Source organism: Haliotis asinina, chromosome 1, assembly GCF_037392515.1.
Source record: "Haliotis asinina isolate JCU_RB_2024 chromosome 1, JCU_Hal_asi_v2, whole genome shotgun sequence".
Taxonomy (NCBI): Eukaryota; Metazoa; Mollusca; class Gastropoda; order Lepetellida; family Haliotidae; genus Haliotis; species Haliotis asinina.
The window spans coordinates 93643209-93659404 of record NC_090280.1 but is presented as its reverse complement, the minus strand read 5'-3'; the positions used below and the strand labels follow the sequence as shown (position 1 = coordinate 93659404).

The window sequence follows — 16196 nt, the reverse complement described above, 5'->3', positions numbered from 1 at the left end:
TTCCAGGAAAACATCAAACTTTGATGTGAAGTGGATTATTCCCTTGTGTCGACTTACAATAGATGCCCACTTTGACTACCAAGGTTGGTTCTACTATCTATCTGTCTGGCCATCATTCCAGCTGGCCATCCTTTCTGCATCATGTACCTTATCTCTGTATTTCATGAAGGGTTCTGGGGTACTTTAGTGGTATGTAGACTTATTTTGAGCATCTTCTGACTCTCTCACCCACCTGATGAAAGAAGTGGTGGGGTAACCATGTCGTTAAAGAGTTTGCTTGTCACGCCGAAGACATGGGTTCGATTCCCGACGAGTATAGTGTGTGAAGCCCATTTCTAGTGTTCCAAGCAATGATATTGCTGGAATGTTGCTAGAAACGATATAAAAGGCAACTCACTCACTCATTCATACATCGTGAATATATATATATCAATCGTCTATCTCTTCTGTTTTTCCATCCTTTGTCAATCCATCTGTCAATTTTTCTATCTGTCCTTCAGTCTGTATGTATATCCTTTCATGTATCATCCTTACATGTATCAATCCATCCTGTCTCCATGATTCCATCTCTCCATCCTTCATACATTCTTTCATCTGTGCTTTTTTCATCTGTCTATTCTTTATCTAGTCCATTCTTTCTTCATGTGTCGCTCCATTTGACATCTATCCATCTTTCCATTCTTCCATATCTCCTTTCTTTCACTTTCCAAGTATTCCATTCATTCATGTCCTTATCCATTCATCCATCTATCCATATGACTCTATCCATTCTTCAGTCCATCTATGTCTCTCCATCCCTCTGTATTTTACATCTCACTTTCATCACAAGTACTCTTCCATTTGCCACTGATAAAAGGACGCAGCCAGTATATATTTTACCGAGTCTTAAGCTTTGACTATGTCCTGTAATTCTTAAAGATGACTTTACAATTGCAGACGATCTGAAACACTCCCAGAAGGACAATATCGAGGCAATGAAGAAAAAAATCAGCCAGCTGAAGTCTGACCTGAGAGATGAAATGAAGAATGAGGAAGCCAGAGTGGTGAGTCATGTAGAATCTCACTCTGTCATGGAGTCTGGAACTCAGCATTCTGATCAATATGTACATTTCAAACATTATGTCAGACACTTATTGATCAGTGTTTAGAGTCCTAGTACCTTTGGAAATGTTCAGTGATATGTAAATGACTGAAAAACCTGTTCCCTTCCCCCAAATAGAAGCTTCCTTGGGCCAATTAAAAGTAAAATGTTGTGTTAATTGGAACCGCCACATTTTTTGGGGTCTTGTCTACCACAAAGAGATCATGCGTACAATTAACTTACCTTGTAAGACAGGTTAGCGAACCCTAATGCTGTTGTGTTTCAGTCCAAGCACTGGTCCATCAGTGGTTTAGCTGCAGCCCGCAACGTTGACAAACTAAAGAGGAAGATCTATGAGCTGGTGGGTACTCTGAGTGATGAAAGATCAGTGTTGTAGTTCTAGGATTTGTTGATGTCTTAGCAAATGCATATCAGTTACCAATTTTACAAAGGGTTCATTGTTGACATGTCTGATAGTATTCACAATAAGTAGAAATAACTTTAGGGACAACGGGAATGAACGAACATCACAAAATGATCATCTACCAAAACTCACTGAAAACTCCACATTCTACACATACAGCCACCCACCCATTGACCCACCCACTGACCCAGCCACTTGTTCACTCACCCACCCATTGACTCAGCCATTCACTCACCCAACCACTGACTCAGCCACTCGCTGACCCACCCACTGACTCAGCCACTCACTCACCAACCTCCTTTTCGCAGGAGGCCCAGCTGATCCTGCACCTGCCCAAGCTGGCAGTCAAGCTGACCCATGAGGGAGGGAGGGTCCACACCCTGCTGATGACCACCGACTACGAGAGGGAGGAATGGCTTGAAACCATGACATCACTCAGCAGAAAATGTATGTAGCTGGGAAGCAGATGGTGGAAACATGAAATAGCCTTTATTAATGATAAAATAACATTTGTTAATGATTATCAGAAAGTCGTCATACCCGAATGTTAAAGAGTAATATTTTGGAATACAGTGGAAGCTGTCTATTCCGGCACTCATTGGGACTGGGGAAAATAATCCATTTTAGACAACGTGCCGGACTGCAGAGGTAGTGATAAATGTACAAGCCACAGAAGGGACTTGGATTTTATGCCGGTGTTGACAACTTGCTGGATTAAACAGATGCCGGTTTTGACAGCTTCCACTATAGTAATACAACCGGATCACTTATCCAAAGTTGTCTTAGCGTAAAGATGACTGTAACTACCTTAATATAGGTTTTTGACAGTCACAGTATTGATTTGTACTATGACAAGCAAATGTTCAGGAAAAAGTATCTTGGGTGCTATGGAATAGTAATAAAACCAGGATTGGTTGTACAAAGTGGTCTTAGCACTAAGTCCATACTTTAACATAGACTTTCGACCACCACGGCTTGATGGTTGTTTTGGACAACAGCACTGTGGCTTGTAGGTCTAGGACGTCTTTTCATTATCTCCGTAGGGTGATATATGAGAGAATAGCGGGGACACTGTTAGGTAGGCTGGTCACATCAAGAATAGAGTGGGGTAGCCTAGTGGTTAAAGTGTTCTCCCCTCATGCCGAAGACCTGGGTTTGATTCCCCATATGGGTACAATGATTGAAGCCCATTTCTGGTGTCTGCCTGCCATGATATTACTGCAGTATTGCTAAAGGTGGCGTAGAACTAAACTCACTCACATCAAGAATGGATTCCAGGCTGATTATGTCTTACAACCTGGAAAAAAGAATTCTGTCTTTGACAATTTGTCTCAAAGTTATTCCAAGCATTAGATTTCTCTTTGTTGCTTCTTCATACACGTGACACATTTTCCTCAGAAACTATGGCATGAATTGTTACTATAATGGCATGAATTCAGAACTTTTCATAATTCATGCCATTTTATGTCGGAGAAACATGTCCAGGAGATTGTAGAAAGATGTGTGTCTAATGTGGATGGTGTCCTGATCTAGGTGGCTGTTTTATCCAGTGATACCTGTAGGAGACAAATGTCTCTAAGAGACTTTAGGAACATGTGTTTCTGACATTGATGGTGTTCTGTTTTAGGTGGCCGAGAGGACCCAGGTCTCAGCACATACGAGGTTCAGGAACTCGTCAACACCTCCAAAGCCCTACCTCAGGTGAACAAGTTTGGGTCTGTGCTCATGCAGAAAGGTAAGCCGAACTAAACTGTGAAATTACATGTGAGTTGCCTTGCGCTAGGTCCTCACTGTGTTGATCTCTGGATCTTGAGTTAAAAATTAAGCTGTTTCAAATTGTGAAACTCAGTTTTAGATTTGAGTACAAACTTAAGTTTGTTTCTAGAAATCGGGGCGATAAAGCTGAAGCTGATTTCAATACATTTGCAATTTTAAGAATTTAGTTGAGTACAATGAGTGAGTGAGTTTAGTGTTACGTCGCACTTAGCAATATTCCAGCTATATGGCGACGGTCTGTAAATAATCGAGTCTGGACCAGACAATCCAGTGATCAACAACATGAGCATCGATCTGCGCAATGGGGAACCGATGACATGTGTCAATCAAGTCAGCTAGTCTGACCACCCTATCCCGTTAGTCGCCTCTTACGACAAGCATAGTCACCTTTTATGGCAAGCATGGGTTGCTGAAGGCCTATTCTACCCCGGGACCTTCACGGGTCTAGTTGAGTACAAATTTTATGGTCAAACTACTAATTTCTATCCTCGAAACCTCTATTTGCAACACTTTAGGGTTGCCATCTCTGCTAACTATGTTTGTCACTGGATTGTTTGGTCCTGAGCTGATTAGATCTTTACATGGTCACTCTGTCTGTTACAGATGAGGAGGTGTTGAATGGGACTTTGAACGTGACGGTCCACAAACTTAACGGCCTGGCGACTCCTTGTGGTAAGGTTTCCCTTCCTATTGTCCTGGGTGCCGATATACAAAGTGATTTTAGAACTAAACTGACTGTAATTCCAATACATTAACATGCGCTTTTGACAGTCATGAAGGTTTTTTTGTACAGTGACAAGTAAATGTTAGGAAAGAAGTATCTTGGCACCATAGAATAGAAATATGTAACCATGATGTTTTGTTCAGAATGATCTTAGTGCTAAGACGACTGTAACTGCCATACCTTAACGTGCTAAGATTGTTTTGTACAATGAAAATGAATCCCCTCTGTAAAGTCCTAGTTTTGTGTGGTCCATCAAAACATTCTCAGGATCTATACAACAGCCAAGGACCTCATTCTTCAAAGTGATCCTAGTGCTAAGACAGTTGTAAGTCGGTGTTAAAGTATGGGAGTTACTGTCTTCTTACAGTTACTATCACTTTGAGGAACAGTTGTTGAATTTTTTATCATGACTTTACTGAACAGCAAAAGTTCTTAAATAAGAGACCAACAAGAACGCTTACTTTTATGAGATTTCATATTTTCTAAACTTGGATATATTTTGCTTTCAGTTTTTATATGAAAATGCAACAAATATTTTAGAAATTATTTTAGAAATATATACATGTTCCCCAATTCAATAGGACAACACTGCTCGATAACACACCAATGCAACAAAATGTGTTTTCAGACACCTACTGTTGTGTGGAGATGGACTCGTATGGTCATTTCTTCATGAAGGCGCGGACCAACATATGTCCGTCATCAGCAGACCCAGCTTGGGATGAGGACTTTGAGCTGGAGCTTGATGGGAGTCAGACACTCCGTGTACTTGTGTATGAGAAGGTCGACAACAAGTCTGACAGGCTGCTAGGGAGGGGAGCTCTTGAGGTGAGAACTGGTACCAGTCTGTCTATTTTACATTGATGCACTGGGTCACCAGCATTACAGGGTGGTAGGGTAGCCTAATGGTTAAAGCTTTTGGTCATCGTGACGATGATCCATGTTCGATTCCCCTTATGGATGTAATGTGTGGAGCTCATTTCTGGTGTTCCCAGTCATGATGTAAAACTCCAGTCAGTCAGTCAGTCTGTCAGTCCGTCCGTCCGTCCGTGTCACTCAGTCAACAGCATTGCATTCTCATTGAGATCAGCATATTGTGACAAGTGATTTCAGACTATATTAGAGCATAGATGTATGTGAGTCATAGAACTATGCTCACCCTAACTAAACATACACGTTTGTCTTTTTGTCATGGTACTTGACACATGCTTCAACGTCAGTCTACTTCTGCCTCATCTCTATGTACCTGGTAGCTCATATTCTATAATGTAGACTTCTGTCATACATTGTAGTATGAAGCTCTATGTTACTTTATGACTTTGATGTAGACTTACGACAACTGTAGCGGTAGTTACCTCATGTACTTTCTCAACATTAGTGGTGTGGTGCATATCTAACATCTAAGTTTCTAACATATGGTCCAAGTTTGATACATCTTGTACTCTTCACGTGTCAGTGTATTTTTAAGCACTGAAGTTTCATGTTACTTCTACATCACCGTATGTTTTTGTTTCTTTTCAGCTTAGCAAATCTTGGCTGAAGACAAATTTCCAAGAAAAAACAATTTCCATGAATGACGTAAGTGCCATTGAGTTATAAAATGGCCACTTAGAAAGCAGAAATTGTTCACAGTTGTCTGAATGTTTAAATGGTGAATCTTAGAGAATATCAGTATTACACAATTACAGAGGACTCTTATGCTTTCCAAGTCAAACCAATCATTTCTTGGCCGTCTGCTCATTATTTGTCATGTTCCAGGTGTCACTGGTGATATCAGTTCGTCACACCCCAGCTAACCGCACAATGCGGCGAACACCCTCTCAACAGAAGACCGGGGTATTCGGGGTGAAGATCAGCACATCGGCCCGCCGCGAGGGGAAGACCGTCCCCTCCATCGTGACAGCCTGCATACAGGAAGTGGAGAAACGAGGCATGGATGAAACAGGAATTTACAGAGTGTCGGGGGTAACCTCTGAGGTGCAGAAGTTGAAGAAGACTTTTGATAAAAGTAAGAATCTTCAGCTAGAAGAAAAGAATATTTGATTCCTGAGACTCTTCTGCTGACTCTGTTGCAAAAATAAAGTACAAAATATTTCATTTCATGGACCCCTCTGTATAAGCTAACATACATTACTTGCAGATGTGCGAGCAGGGACTCATCTTGTGACTGACTGTGACATCCACGCTGTCACAGGCATGCTTAAGCTGTATTTCCGCGAGCTGCCTGAGCCTCTCTTCACCGAGGCTAACTATACCAACTTTGTGGATTCACTACGTGAGTACTGCTGCTTGTGGCATGATTGTGTTTTGGACGTGAGAACATACAAATTCTGTTGCAACATCATGGTTAATTAACCCCAGAAAACATAAACTTTGCCAGAGGTGTTTTGGTTAACCTTTCGTCATTCAGAACAGGTGACTAGTCATATCATTGATGGCCTATAGTTTAATTTGCATCAGAACTTTATGCAGAATGATAATGTGTTCAGTAGCGTGTTGTTTTTGATTCATTACTCATCAGCTGATGTTGCATATCTGACATATCTGATTTATTGTCGTAGTCACTTTAGGACTGTATAATTCTGGAAGGTCCAGGGTTATTGATCTTCAGTAACCCATGCTTGTCAGACTTGCTGACATGATTGAATCATGTCATTGGTTCCCAGTTGCGCAGATCGATGATCATGCTGTTCATCAGTGGATTGTCTGGGCCAGGCTTGTTATTTACAGACTGCCACCATGTAGCTGGAATATTGCACAGTGTGGCGTAAAACTAAACTCATTCACTCAGTGGATAATTGTGAGTAGTGTATCAATGGTATACAGTAGTGCATGAAAGTGAATCAGATGGAACAAGTCACTAGTTTGGAGGACACATGTTATTCAGATGATTAATGAATAGGATGGTCAGAATAGCTGAATGCAACTCGTGATGATCTTCTGCAGCCCATGCTGGTAGATAGGTCACTGATGAGATCTGGCAGGCTTAGTCGATCCATGTCATCATATCCCAAATTTAGTTTTTGACAAGACGACTTGCTTGGTGAAGTTTGAGCACTCTAGAGATACATGGTACCCACTGGTAGACGAGAGGTTTGTCTAGTTACAACACCTGTCAATCAAAAGGCAGGACAAATCGTTTACAATGGCAAAACCTGTATATGATGACGTCATAGTTTAGACACTAAGGGGGGCGGAACAAGCATTATCCAGTGAGAATCACTACCGTGAAACCATGCAGAAACTAGCAGGTTACAACATGGGCAACATCAAGGAGACTGCCACAAAGCCATGGTACAATCATTATTTAAATGTGATGACTGCCATTGCAGAATTATCGGACAAAGAAGCTCAGGAGAAGTGCATGCTGGGTCTCCTTCACAACCTCCCTGATGCCAACTACTACACGATTGTCACCCTGTTGGAGCATCTAGTCAGGTAAGCAGCGCTGGTCAACAAGACATGTAGTAGGCGTATTGATAAGTACTGAGCCTAACATGGAAAGAATGGTGTTTTGGGAAATCTGTTTTGGTGGATGTTGCAGGATGTGATAAAAATAAGTTCACAAAAATCTGAGTCTGTCATGCAAATTGTTTTGTCATACCTGATCTGGAAAATATGAAGGGTTTTTGAATAATTGTCGAAATTTATATATACACAGAGAAAAAAGTTAAGCACCCCCCTAATTAAATAGTTATGACCATGCATTGAATAGCCCAAATAAATATGACATTTGTCGACACCAATCAACATTAGGTATGCAATATATGGTCAGTGTTTCAGTGAAACCAGAGCGCCAGAACACAACAAACAATGCACGTGCAACAAACTACCCATGCTTTTTCCGAAATGCAGTATGTTCGTGCAGGCGAAATTCACTACTTAATGGGCTTTTTCCAGATGGTTTGTCATTACCGTAAACAATGGCACGCAGGAGATTGTGTGAAGACCAAAGATGGCAGATTATTGGTCTTCACGCTGCAGGAATGTCCTTTAAGGCGATTGGAAGACAAACAGGGTACCATTACACTGTGATCACCAGACTCATTAGAAAGCATGCCCAGACTAATCAAGTCAAGGATCGTCAACGTTCGGGACGTCCCCCTGTGACGTCACATCGTGAAAACAGAGCACTGATACGGCTGGCGAGACGTTTGCCCTTTGCGACTAGTACAGTCCTGAAACGTCTTTGGCCTCCAAATCGCCAATTGAGCTCTAAGACTGTTAAGAACCGTTTGAAGGCTGCTGGATTGGCTTCGAGGAGGGTAATTAGACGTCCTCTGTTGACCAATGACCACAAACGACGGCGACTGATGTGGTGTCGAGCGAGGGAGAACTGGAACTTGAGGTCTTGGAGAAGGATCCATTGGTCTGATGAAAGTCATTTCATGCTGCATCCCAAAAACGGTCGAATGCTGGTCTGGAGGCGTGGTAATACAGCCTATGCTCCTAGGAAAATCCTACCAAATGTTCCTTTTGGGGGAGGCTCTGTGATGGTTTCGGGATGCTTTTCACATGATTGCAAGTTGGACCTGCTGACTATACGGGGCAATTTGACAGGTGCACGATATATCCAGGAAGTGCTGCAGCCACATGTCGTTCCTCATTTTGACAATCATACTCTTGCTTCCCGACCTGTATTTATGGACGACAACGCCAGACCCCATCGTTCCATCGCAGTGAACCTTTTTATCCAACAGAATGCTGTGGATAGGTGTGACTGGCCCGCCATGAGTCCTGATCTCAACCCTATAGAGCACATCTGGGATATCATTGGTCGTCGTGTGCAAGCAAGAGAACCTCCGCCACAGAACTTGAATGAATTGGGGGCAGCACTGCATAAGGAATGGCAGAGAATACCCATGATTCAATTTCAGCGTCTTGTTAGGGGTATGCGACGAAGGGTTAGCGTTGTGATCCAGGCAATTGGAGGAAGTACCCGTTACTGACTGTAAATTGTTTTGGACACATTTTGTGAGCTCATGGACATATGCCATCAGCACATGTTCACCCATAGCTTTACCAGCTCAATAGTGTCACAGTATTTCATATGTATGCAAAATTACCCCCTTTAATGGTCAGCTTGTAACACAATAAATGGAACTGTAAATCAGACACTTGTGGTGTTCTTGTGTTCCCAAGAATGTGTTCTTTGATAACCTATCTTAATTACTCATGTTTATTTCACCACGGTCTGTAAATTTGTGTGTGTTCAACTCAATGACCAAAAACACCGAGGGGGTGCTTAACTTTTTTCTCTGTGTATATCTGGCGGGAAGATCAGGTTTTAAGTGATATGCTGTTCATTCATAATCATTTTGTCTAGAACTGCAACAATTCAGTTTGATTCATCAAAACTTGAATCTGACATCTTGGTTTTGGGTTTCAATTGCAATTATCACTGTTTCGATTTGATATTAACAACTGTGTTAATTACTTCCCCCCAGCCAGAATGGAATTTGCAGAACTCAAGCATTTTCAAGCTTGGTTTATGCTTGGCTAATTATCCAGCTAGAATGGTTGTTAGTAGATATTGCCAAGTTGACAGTTACGACATTAATGTTTATCACTTTTACCAGCTTTCATTCACTCAAGTGTACAGATATGTTGCTAAGGGAAGCATGAAGTGATATTTTCCTGTCATTTCAGAGTTGCAAAGAATGTGAAAGAGAACAAGATGACCATCCACAACCTTGCCACTGTCCTTGGCCCGACCTTGCTTGCCCCAGCTGTCAAAGATACAACTGCCAACCCACTAGAAATGATGTCCAAAACAACCGAACAGGTCATGCATCAGTCAGCCATTGTCAACTACTTCCTCTCCCTTGCTGCGAAAGGTCGTAGTCTCAGAAGGTCAGCTCAGGTCTAGGTCAAGGTCAAGAGAATGTCAGATGTCAAGGACATGACTTTTGAACAATGTCTCAACAAGATAGAAATTTGTTCACTGAAACAATGTAGTAACTCTCAAACTGAAGGTTTGAATCAATGTCTTTTGTCATATTTCCATACTTTCCTTCCTTGAGACCAAAGATCCATGAAACATTCCATCGTTAACTTCAACATTGCAACACAATGAAGGTGTGATGTATGCATCGAGGGGTTGAAGTCAGAAGCACGGAGGGAAATTGCAAGTGTTTGACATCAGGATTTAAGCTGTGTAGGCCTCTATTGCCCATGGCTCTGGATACCTGTAAAGACATTTCAGTGTGTTATACTTTCTGTGTCCATCACTGTAAGTGAAGATGAGATCTTGGGAATATCATGTGATTGGACATTTTTCAGACTGGAGAAGAGTCAAGATGTTTTGAAGGGTTAGGTGTTAGAGAAGAGACATGACTTTGTGAGGTGTTGAAGGGTTGAGATCAGAAGAATCCTTGCAACTTGGATATCATGAAGCCAAATCATGATGTTGTGAGGTGTTGATATCTGAGGACTGAAGTACCATGACATCATGTCACATATTATAAAACGCAAGAGAACTGAAATGCCATGACGTCATGAGAACTGAAGTGACATGACTTGTACAGTGATGTGAAGCAACAGAGAACAGACCTTGCAAAATGTGTTATTTACAGCCACAATCTGATGTCAGTTGACACCCAAGATGGGGGATGTTTGAGAAAAAAAATTTCCTTGACGTTGTGCGAGTTTACAGAGTGGTTGCTGACATGTGACCTGACAGGGCCAGAGTCAAGAAGACCTGAGACATGTTCATGTGTCTTTGTCTTGTGTCTACATACCAACAGTATGATATGATACCACCAAATGGTATGCTGTCTTTAACCATATCCTGTCTATAATGTACACTCACAAGTTTTGTGTGGTGAAGTGCTTTCTGTGTTAGTAAGTGATTGTGTTTAAGGAACTGTATGCTGTTGTTTGTGATTATCTCAAGTGCTTTAGCATGCTGACTGCAAGGAATTCAGACATCGATGAAGTGCTGGTTTCCAATTATTCCATCAATAGACTGTTTGTACTGCTCAGTTTAATGTACACTTTGTTACGTAAACTGTGTCTCCAGGTCATGGGGTAGCCTAGTGGTCAAAGTGTTTGCTTGTTGCGCCGAAGACCCAGGTTCCATTCCCACATGGTTGCAATGTGTGAACCCATTTCTGGTGTTCCCTGTAGTGATATTGCTGGAATGTTACTAAAAGCAGCATGCAACTAAACTCACTCACTCCAGGTGTACGAACGTTGTCAGTTTTCCGATGATCAATACAGCCTTCTCAGAAAACATTGCGAAGATGGCTGTATTGTTTGGACTGTATTAATTTACATGTGATCCTACTATTTATTTTCCTAGCATGCACTCAAGCTGTATCTAATGACTGACTTGACTGGTCTTGATGTGTATGTGTCTAAACAGTGTATGGAGAGATATGCTTGATATGCATCTAGTCTTTGACTCCTAGCCATGTGACTCTGTGTTGCTTGAGAGTGTTCAGTGTGACAGGTTGCCATGGAGACTGTCTGTTGCCATGGTTTCATTGTGTCAGACATGTTACCATGGTTACAAATAACACTTATGCACCAGATTCAAAGCTTTTTATTTTGGGTTATGACATCTATGTGTTACCATGGTAATATCCAGAGTCCAAGACTGTCAGTTTTAGCCATTTTACCACATTTGAAGATTAGGTGACAAAGAGCACACAGAATAGTATAGTTTTAGAGATAAAGATGTCAAATTATTTTGCTGTTGCTTGCTTCAATATGGTACTAGTTGTAGTGTAAACATTTTGAAAAGATATTTAAGTAGATCTTTCGATCATTCCATGAAGCCTTTACAAAGGTGAAACCTTCAGATTATATAGAACATAAACATTCTAGTAGATTGTACAAAGCTGTATATTCATGCCTAGTTGTAAATAGAAGAGAAAACTGTCCACCAGAGGGGTAATTACATTTGTCTAGTTATTTATGTGTCATTACATATGCCTGAAAATTGCGTACCTGAAATCCAAGATGTAAGAAAGCAGGTGTTCCCAAGAAATCTTTTAAAGTTTGAGAGAGACTCTACATGACACTGAGCTCCTGGGGCCTGTTCCACAAAGTGATTGTAGCACTACGACTGTCGTAAGTGGATGCTAAAGTATGGGAGTTAGGTTCACATTAGCACTACAACCGCTTTGTGAAATGGGGCCTTGGGACCATTGTCACAAAGTGATTGTAGTGCTACGATTGTCATAAGTCTATATTAAAGTATGAGAGTTTCAATCACCTTGGGGCCTGGGGCCTGTTACACAATCATTGTAGCGCTATGACTATATAGGGGTCCCATTACAGTATGGGAGTTAAAAATACATTAGTGCTACAATGGTTGTGTTAAACATTTCCCAGTACGACCCAAGCTTAGACATGACAACTCCAGATCTAGATCAAAATCGTCAAGTGCCAATTTGTTTGATATATTGTGTGACAGAATAGATCCAGAGTGATTTGATTATGTAAAATGATGATGATACATATTTTTTTTTATCATAAACAAACTATTGAGTGTTTGGATGTAGAATGAACCATGTGCTGAGATCCTTCTATGACTTACAGTGTCAACATTGTTGTACAGAGATGTACAGATGCTCTTCGTGTCTCTTACATGAGTTGCTGAAGTAACAATACAGGTTACTACATTTGTGTCCGTTGCTGCTTGATGTGGACAGTTCTTCAGATTCACTGATAGGGGTGTTCATGAAGCCCAGACAGTGGATTAATTCCTGATAATGGATAGATTCACTAAAGGAACTCCAAGAATCCTGTCCCCATAGTGACTTTCTCAAGTCAATGTTTTAGATACAGACATACAGTTACCCAATCAGCTACGTTTATAGAAGGTCTGTGTTTGTGACAGTAGAGGATTACAACAGGAGTGATTTCTATAAATATTTTTGTGAAAATTAAATTGATGTTGCCGCCCCTGCAAATGCAAACAATCCTGTGTGTAGAGATACACAGTTAGTGTGCCTGTTGTTTTGTTGTTGTCATGGTTATTGTCAAAAAATGCCAAAGCAAAAAAAATTCCAGATCATGAGTATTTTGGGTCATAACTCTATGAAATGGTTGCTTAGACCTCTTTGCAAAGACATACCCCAAAATATTCCAGATTTCCCATTTTGTGTGTGTGTGTTGATTTTACGAAAATCATTGAGTTGATTAATTTGTACATCACGAGGAAATGAATTTTATTGGAGAAACCACCTGAGCCATTCCAAAAGAGAAAGACTTATTTAGATTTTGTCGGAAAGTTTATATTCTGACATGTTGATCAGTTTCATATGTTAAGAATTTGGTACACGAATCTCACATTGGTGCTTTCCATAACCACCCAAGACACTGTACCACTTAGGGATTTTTTCATCGATCCATCATTTCAAATTGATTTTAATTTTTAAGCAGGACCAACCTAAATATGCAACTTTGCACTATAATTCCTACATACATGCTGTGACCATGTCCTGTTCTCCCTTCTCACCACTCATCACATGATTACGTCCATTCCTGTAATCAATCTCTGCAAGTTCCTGTACCGATGTTGAGAGGAAGAGTCTAAAAGGTACCTTCATAATTTTCAATTTCTTCTCTGTTTCTTTAGGTGGTTTCACAAAGTGATTTTAACAATGTGAAGGTCATTTCCTTGTTTGAGCACAGGGATTTGTGGTAGCACATTGGGTTGAGTGTTCAGGTCGATGTCCTGAGTTTGATTCTTTAGATGACCTATGGTACAGCTATATTACAGAATTGTCTCACCCTTGTCGCTTGAAACATGGTGTGGACTTTTTATGAATGCATCTTGCAGAGTCAGTTGTGTACTTTATTGACATACTTCACCACTGAACAGAGGTGCTCTTTTTTCACAATGATACTGTTTGAATCCCACCATATGAATTCTGTTTTCTGTGTGATGTAGCTGTACAATAGACAAACTGGGAGGATGGAGTCCAGTTCAGTTCCACATTTTGGGTACAATGTGTGTACCCCATTCCTAGTGTCCCCTGCAATATTGCTGGAATATTGCGAAAAACGACAGAGAACTAAACTCACTCGCTTGCTCTGATACAATATGTCAAGATGACTCATTCACTGTTGATGAAAGTCATGTTCCTACAGCTCCTTGCATTTTAGGTTTTAAACACCTTCAACTTACTCTCATCTCAGAGCGTTCTCATTGATGATTTTTGTATTAAATTAATTTACCTCATTCACAATGTATTAGGTTCAGTCCCTCTTGTCAGTATTGTATGTATATTCCTATCATCAGTGACATTTGCGTGAATATTAATTTAGTCTCATTGTGCTTTCATTGTGCATCAAGGTATGAGATATGTAAATAGAATATGGAAGTAATTTACAAGTGCAATGGTTCAATTATCTTAAGTTCAACTTGAATTTGATCACAGAGGTCCCAAACGCTGTAAAGCAAGACCCTGGTCATGATTATTGAATTGTCATACTGTATCCCCTTTTTTAAAAATTACAACTTTTCATCCCACCTTTAATGTTTATCAAGTTTCTGACTGAAAGCAACATTCGTTTTTAAAAGTTGAAGACAATTAATTTTTATATGTCATTTTGAAGAAACTGATTTAATACTTTACATGACTACTGGTACTTATTTTTTTGCCAAAATATGTGTTTTAATCCTCTAGATAGATATTTATAATCATGATGATTATGATAAGTATACACTATGGTGATGATTAGTATATTATAGTGGAAGTGATTTATGTACCTGTGAGTGTTTGTACTATTAAAGGATTTTTTCATCCGCTGCATGGGCGGAAGGATAGCCTGGTGGTTAAAGCGTTAGCTTGTCACGCCGAAGACCCTGGTTTGATTCACCACATACATACAATGTGGAAGCCCAAAGGATTCCTTTTTCGGGCAATAAGGTATTATTATGTCTGGAGTCCCTGCCGTGATATTGCTGGAATATTGCTTAAAGCGGCGAAAATCTCACTCATCCTCTGTTGCTTTTTGTCAGAACAGTCGTGTAGATATCAGGAAACTTATGTCACATATCACTAACTATTCATGCTGAAGATATATGTAATATTAATTTAATATTTTGCAGAATGTGTTGATGTATGTACACTCGTTATTATTTTCAGTGGAAAATAAACTTCTTATTTCTGGTGATGCTGTCTTCTGTCACTCCCTTAAAGACACATACTTGTTTCTGTAAGAACCTTTTTGGAAGTTGGTCAAGCAGTGGAAGGAAAGGCTTACTGTGCCAAACCTGTATGGAATTTAAACCCTTCCCAGCATCCCATGCTTGTCTTTAGAATTGGGGCGGTGGGCCTCATAGTTAAAGTGTTCGCTCATCATGCTAAAGGCCCAGGTTCGATTCCCCACATGAGTACAATGTGTGAAGCCCCTTGCTGGTGTTCCCAGCTGTGATATTGCTAGAATATAGATACAAGCCTTGTAAAACCAAACTCACTAAAGGCAATGCATCACTGCTCTTGCTGCTTACGGGGAACACAGGCCAGCTGTAGTGCAAACAGGGTTGCGCATCAGGGAGAAAAACTTATCACTCGCATTGAACAAAACAATGTCCAACACAAAAACAAAACAGTGAAACTGCATTTATTCCTGTGTACAAGACCAAAACCAGTGGTGACTTTTTTTGCTAGAGTAGACTGTGTAGCTGATGCCAGAACCACTGTACTGACTTGTTGGAGGTTGCTGTCCTGAACAGACACCCTCAGAACTACTGCTTTTACAATAAGCTGTGATAGATTAATTGCATTTTCAGCCCTGCTCACCTAACACAATAGTGTACCCTTGTACAAACCATGATCCAGTCTTTCTTCAGTTTGCCCTAAGACACTCACGAAACTTTCATCCAGACCACAGGGCTGGCTGGATGTAAAACTAGCCAGCCCTGACCAAATCCTATGTGCCCACAAAATATCTTAACATACAACTAAATTTTAACCCTACCACTAGGCAGGCGAATTTGAGAATCTGGCAGTCCATGGTGAATATAACCAGTCCCAGGTGGTTGGTCAACAGGTATTTCTAGTGATGCCTATACCTTGTCTCATCAAACACTCAAGGGTATGGAGTGGAAAGTCAGTAATCAGGTTGATCAGGTCGAGGGTCAAAGTGTCAGTTGTCACACAAAATCTTCTGGCATACCTTTAGTCAGGTTTGATAGCATGTTTGTAACAAGGACTAAACATGGCTCATGA

The 16196-nt window shown here is 40.7% G+C and overlaps 1 protein-coding gene across 1 annotated transcript in view; it reads left to right on the top strand.

Moving 5' to 3' along the window:
• Positions 1-13020, top strand: part of LOC137255642 (active breakpoint cluster region-related protein-like) — a 76320-nt gene extending 63300 nt beyond the window's left edge. The window contains exons 11-22 of the mRNA XM_067793108.1: positions 7-83; positions 937-1043; positions 1368-1442; positions 1814-1952; positions 3133-3240; positions 3885-3953; positions 4634-4833; positions 5527-5583; positions 5764-6013; positions 6146-6280; positions 7338-7443; positions 9655-13020. Of these exons, the coding sequence (XP_067649209.1) occupies positions 7-83; positions 937-1043; positions 1368-1442; positions 1814-1952; positions 3133-3240; positions 3885-3953; positions 4634-4833; positions 5527-5583; positions 5764-6013; positions 6146-6280; positions 7338-7443; positions 9655-9874 (1543 nt within the window). The 3' untranslated portion in view covers positions 9875-13020. The remainder of the gene's footprint in view (positions 1-6; positions 84-936; positions 1044-1367; positions 1443-1813; positions 1953-3132; positions 3241-3884; positions 3954-4633; positions 4834-5526; positions 5584-5763; positions 6014-6145; positions 6281-7337; positions 7444-9654) is intronic.
• The last annotated feature ends 3176 nt before the right edge of the window (positions 13021-16196 follow it).